This window comes from Nomascus leucogenys, chromosome 15, assembly GCF_006542625.1.
Source record: "Nomascus leucogenys isolate Asia chromosome 15, Asia_NLE_v1, whole genome shotgun sequence".
Classification (NCBI taxonomy): Eukaryota; Metazoa; Chordata; class Mammalia; order Primates; family Hylobatidae; genus Nomascus; species Nomascus leucogenys.
The window spans coordinates 67,638,263-67,644,259 of NC_044395.1; the positions used below are offsets into that span (position 1 = coordinate 67,638,263).

Here is a 5,997-nt window from a genome sequence, read left to right on the forward strand (position 1 = left end):
GATCTCAGCTCACTGCGACCTCCGCCTCCCGGGGTCAAGCAATTCTCCTGCCTCAGCCTCCTGAGTAGCTGAGATTATAGGCGCCTGCCACTATGCCCCGCTCATTTTTGTATTTTTAGTAGAGACCCGGGTTCAACATGTTGGCCAGGCTGGTCTCGAACTCCTTACCTCAGGTGATCTGCCCGCCTCGGCCTCCCAAAGTGCTGGGATTACAGGCGTGAGCTACTGCACCTGGCCCCACTCTTTCAATGTAATTATTAATCATTACTCAAGTAACCAATGTGAAGGTCCCTCAGGTCTAGAGTACAAATGCACTCACATAACTCTTATTCATTTCCACTAACTGCTCAAATAATCATCTACTTAATAAACAGGAAATCTAATATATCTTCTGAAAATTCTTCCCTCTATTAATAGTTTAAGAATCTGCTTCAAAGGGAGCAGTCCTCCTCTGATGCTGAGAGGCTATTGGAATTTGGTCAGTCCAAAACTACTGCTGCTTCTCACTGCTACGTGATGTTAAAAGGGAAAGCTAATCCCCTACCATGTCTACTTGGTAATGTGTCAGGACGATGCCCTACCACAGAGTGAGTCTACAACACCCATTCAAGGCTTTTCCCCCAACCTGGTTATTTTTATAACATGGGTTTCCAAAGTCAGGATGATGTGTGCCAAATGAGTTTAACTCAAGATCATTGTACACACCAGATTCACAAGTGAAAATAAAAGTAAAATTTAAAAAATGTATGTATCATCTCAGAGTACAGTATTGAAGAATGAGTGAGTAGAGAATTTTATTTGGAGCAGGAATGAGTGAGTAGAGAATTTTATTTGAAGGAGGAACGGTGAGAGGCAAGCCATGATCCTTCCCTAGAGTGTGGAATGTGCCAGCAGCATGTATTTTCCCAGGACCCTCCTCAAGGCCCCCATGACTTCCTTATTCCTCAGGCTGTAGATGAGCGGATTCAGGGCTGGAGTGACAATTGTGTAGAAAACAGAGATGATGTTGTCTTGTTTGGGGCTGTGGAAGGAACTGGGCAAGACATACATGAATGTGGCAGCTCCATAGAACATCCCTACCACAATCAGGTGGGAAGAGCAGGTGACAAGGGCTTTCTTCCTTCCCTCATTTGATGGCATATGAAGCACAGTGAACAGGACTAGTGTGTAGGAGGCCACAATGGCAGAAATGGGGAGCAAGAGGAAAGTCACACCTGTCACATATATTATAAGCTCATACCTGGAGGTATCAGCACAGGCCAACTTCAGCAAGGGTGGGATCTCACAAAGCAGATGCCTGATTTCCCAGGACATGCAGAAAGGGAGGTGCATAGTGTAAATGGTATGTCCTATAGCAATCAGGGATGCCAGGATCCAGGATGTGGCCACCATGATCCAGCAGACTCTTGGGCTCATGAGGGTCGTGTATTTCAGAGGATGACAAATGGCCACATACCTGTCATAGGCCATGAAGGCCAGTAGGAGGTCCTCAGCACTACCCATTGTCAGTGCCAGGAGCATCTGAAGGGCACAGCCTCCAAAGGAGATGGTGTTTTCTCTGCGCAGAAAGTCTGCAAGGGCCTTGGGAGTGACAACAGATGTGAACAGGAGGTCCATGAGAGAGAGCTGCCCAAGCAGGAGGTACATGGGCACATGGAGCCGGGCTTCCATGGTGATGGCCAGGAGCAGCAGGCCATTGCTGGTCAGGGCCAACATGTATAGGATTGTAATTGTAGCACAGAGCAGTTCAGGAGATCCACTGTCATTCAGAATCCCTACCAAGATGAAGCCACTTTCCAAGGTGGAGTTCCGGAGCTCCATGATGTGTTTTTTTAGTTGCCTAGAACCAAATATATTATCAGTGGAAGCTTTTCTAAAGGTGTTCGCTCTAGCTCTGGTTTGTTCTAGGTCACTGTGTATTGGCCCACAGGAATCCCATAATATGATAACTTTTCCATCTCTTAGTATGCCTCTGATTTCTGAATGCTGGTATTGAATTACACTAAACCATCAGTTAAATTGGTATCAGGTAATTTGGCATGTTGTTAATTTAGTCATTTGGAAATCCCTCCAAATAAGGTATCCAGAACAAGCCCAAGCAAAAATCTTTGTAGATAGATGAAAGCATCTCTTTCTTCACAATGAACAAATACACTGGGCATTGGTTTAAGATCTAGCTATATTATTCTCCTTAACATGTACTTGGAATTCCAACTCAGTTTTTAAAGTTTTATTTATAAAATTCTCTTTGCTGTCTTCTCCCTTAAACCAGTCTCATTGTTGTTGATTACCTTCCTCAACAGGAGAACCTCTGGGCTCTTGGGCTGCTTGATCACCTGGACTCTTCAAGTGCTACTCTGCTGGAGGGAAAGAGAATTCTGGGCTGAATTTAACAGTCATGGTGGTATCGATTCTAGAGGTAAATCTAGAGGAACAGTACAAAAGGTGTTTGCCAAGATAATAATAAGATGTTTTCTCAGAAACAGGCAGGAATAAAGGCAATAAATGAGATTTGTGGTGGCATGGCAGGTGTTCGTGTTTAGGGCACATGATACAAGGGGTAAGCTACAAAGAAGGAGACATTGTAGAAACGACCCAAAGCAATAGCACTACCTGTGAGCCACAGCAACACACTCAAGGTGAGAAGAAGATTTCTCCCCACAAATCTTAGGAATACAAGGAAAATGGTGGTTCTGCTGAACCCTGAATCCGTATGATAGCTCTGCTGCTAGGGGTTGAGGAGGAGGAGTGGAGTGAGGGGTGCATGTGGGACAGTGTTCACTTGGCTTGCTTTTTTATGAATGCAGTTTTTTCACAGTTCGATGGAAGACTTAGGAGGCCTTTTGGAAGAGAAAAATAATTCTTGATCAAATTATTCATCTTTCCCTTCCATAATCTGCACCTACTTCTCCAAGTATCCATTTATGTCACTATCCTGGTCAACTCAGAGTTAGAACCTTTAAGTAGTAAGGTCATATAAAAACCTGACATTGGAAGGCGTATCTGATCCTGCTCCTTTCATTCATTCAATAAATATATACTAAGGACCTATGATATCTCAGGCACTACACTTGGGCAACTGTGTAGATGTGAAAAATCGATCACACAAACACCTACATACATCCAACGATATACGAAAGAAAATGCACTAGGAGAACACATAAGTGAGGTTTCAGGAAAGGATTCACCAAGGAAGTGGTATACAAACTACAGGTTAAGGATAAATAGGAGCTGGCTAAATAAAAAAGCAACAGGATATAATTTTAAAAAGTGAGGGATAGCATTGTGAAAATCAGAACATTAAAATATAGTACAGGAATGTCCTCCCTGCACTTTTGCACAGTGAAGTCTGGGCAAGAAACCCCCAGAAAAATACCCTCTATAAAACTGTGTTTCACCACTCATTGGAGTCTAAGATCTTTCTCCTGCCTTACAAAACCAAAATTATAATTTTGACCTAGGAACCACTGACCCACAGACTGGAAAACCTTATTTGTCTGTTGACAACAAAAGACAAGTCCAAAGTCAATTCTAAGCACTATTTCTGCTAAATATTAGACTTGAATTGCTTTTGTTTTTCTTGAATAACAAGGTGAATGGACAGGAAAATAAAAGGAGGAAAAATAAAAGTTGGGCACATTCTTCTAGCTTCCTGCACCAGATATTTGGACAGGATTTCAAAGACAAGACAAATCAGGGCTTGGGTAAGGTGGCATAACCAGGACTCAGCATCCTACATACCTACCTCCTCCCTCTGATACGGGACTATTGTTTTCCCTCTTTTCCATTTACTGAGTTCTCCTCTCTGGGGTCATCTAAAGGGAAAGGCCAGAGAACACACGCTGGGCCTACAGAGGAAGAGCTTCATTCTAGAAAACTGCTGGTAGTTGCGGGTATTTCAAACCAAGAGGTCAGCAGAGGCTGATATTAAGAGAGGGATTGTTATAGTTTATGGAAAATGGTCAGTCGATTAACAAGGTAGAGCTAAATTTTTGGAAGTGTATTTTATAAGTTTGTCTTTTTCATCTCTGCTCAGTATATTTATTTTTTGTATTTACTTCAATTGGCTTTTTGTGTGGCACTGGACTTAGTGCCAAGCAGTCCTGCAGGGGAAAGGCACTTCAGCATATTTTAGATAGTCCTCCTTTGAGGTACTATTCATTTGGGGACTCACATCAAACTACTGGAAGCCAGGAATATCTAGATGTAACAAAGTTAAGTACTGAGACTTTTACCAGGAGGCCATCATCAGGAATTCTAGGAACTCACAGCTGGCCAATGGCACAGAATTATTTTCGTTGCTCCCACATGTGCAAGATGGGTACATGTACGAGGTTGATAAGGTATAGATGGGAGTGAGTGAACCACAAAGCCTGAGGAACTAGAGAATCTGAGAAGGAGAGCAGTGTAAGGTCTTGACCCTGTTTCTCAGGACTTCCAGACTTCACATATTGCCTTGAAACAGAGACAGAGCCCTTACCTCATATGGCAAGGGGCGTAGCTTCCAGGTAAAGAGGTTCAAGAAGCCAAAGAAAGAAAAGTTGCTTCTTCTGGCTGGGATGAATTTAAGTGTGTGTATGGCTGTCTCTGGGACCAGAGGTCAAAGGCTCCTCCAGTCACTGGCACTGCAAGTCCTATCTGGAAGTAGAGATAGATGCAGACAGGCAGCTGAGAACCTAGGGCAGGATCCTGTAGATGCAAGGAGCTGAATCTCCTCCAAAGTTCTCTCATCCACTGTCCTTGTGAGAAAGTCCTTACTGCTTTGGAATGGTTCTAGCTGAGTTCTTAAGTCCAGGTCCTCAGATTTCATATATTCCCCTCATGCTGTGTTTCATGATAAAAGAGGAGCACAGCAGGAATGTGGGAAAAGAGGTATAAGAAGAGCTGCTTAAAAGAGACCCACCAATGCCCAGCCTCACTGTCTCTGCACCAACAGTGAGGCCTGTCCTGGGGGAGGGTTCATAGTCTCACCCTCTCAGCTGACATGACCTCCCCTGAAAATATTGCTCCAGGAAATGGGATTTTAATGAATCCCCTTGGGCATGTCTCCTGGCCTGCCATTTCTTCAAACTTTACCACCAAATGAGCTCTGAACCTTGAGGCCTTGTTCTGCCCCCTATGGGCTTGCTGTGTCTCACCACTCATTGGAGTCTAAGATCTTTCTCCTGCCTCAGAAAACTAAAACTATAATTTTAACCTAGAAATCACTGACTGGAAAACCAGACAGAGGCTGTTTCTGACCAAATAGCTAGTATCAGTAACTGATCTGAGAAGCAACACCTCCCTGTCCAGCCCTCTGTCCAAAGTATAAAGTATGTTTCATGGGTTCTGTAGATGCTGCCACTCACATATCCCTCTTTGTGCCACTAGCCTGGGCTATTACCAACTAGAGGGAGTTAACTATACTTCTGTTAATATCAAGTCTTCCTTCACTGAGCTTTAATGAGGATCCAACACTAATTTATTTTTCAGTTCTTTGTTTCTCCTTTCTACTCCCTCTTATGTGTGCACACTTGTGCATGGGCATGAGCCTACATATTCTGTGATCAGTCAGCTGAGCTGCTCAGAGCTTTGGGATGATGACACAGCACCTGCTTGCACTCACTTCTGCTTTTAGTTCAGGCTTTCCCATCTCTCACCCAATTCTTTGCTTAATCTTCCTTATTCTTTAGTATCTCTTTAATCACGCATTTCACCAGGAAATGCTGAAAACTCCTGCTGGAGTTATCATATCTTTTCTCTTTAAACTTAAAAAAATAAAAATAAGTTTCCACTTTCTGTTTATATAAAAAATATACTCAAGAAAATTCTTCCAGAAGTGCAACATAAGAAATAATATGAAAACGTGTTTTTTCATTATAAAAGCAATGTACTGCAAAGGTTTTAAACATGTAAAATATAAGAGCAGCATTATTCACAGTACAATAAAAATTAGAAATGACCTTTATGCCCATCAACAGTGGAATAGATAGATACGCACCAAAGGGTTACTATGTA

General features: G+C 42.8%; 1 protein-coding gene across 1 annotated transcript; it reads right to left on the reverse strand.

Annotated features, from left to right (window-relative positions):
* Positions 1 to 856: 856 nt before the first annotated feature.
* On the reverse strand, positions 857 to 2,277 carry LOC100601784 (olfactory receptor 2AG2). Its single transcript, XM_003254872.4, has one exon. It carries the CDS (start codon positions 1,819 to 1,821, stop codon positions 871 to 873), a length of 951 nt encoding a protein of 316 aa, XP_003254920.1. The 5' UTR covers positions 1,822 to 2,277; the 3' UTR covers positions 857 to 870.
* Positions 2,278 to 5,997: the final 3,720 nt, after the last annotated feature.

Bases quoted from the DNA above. Each gene is read 5' to 3' on its own strand.
- LOC100601784 (XM_003254872.4), bottom strand. From the start codon at position 1,821: ATGGAGCTCCGGAACTCCACCTTGGAAAGTGGCTTCATCTTGGTAGGG.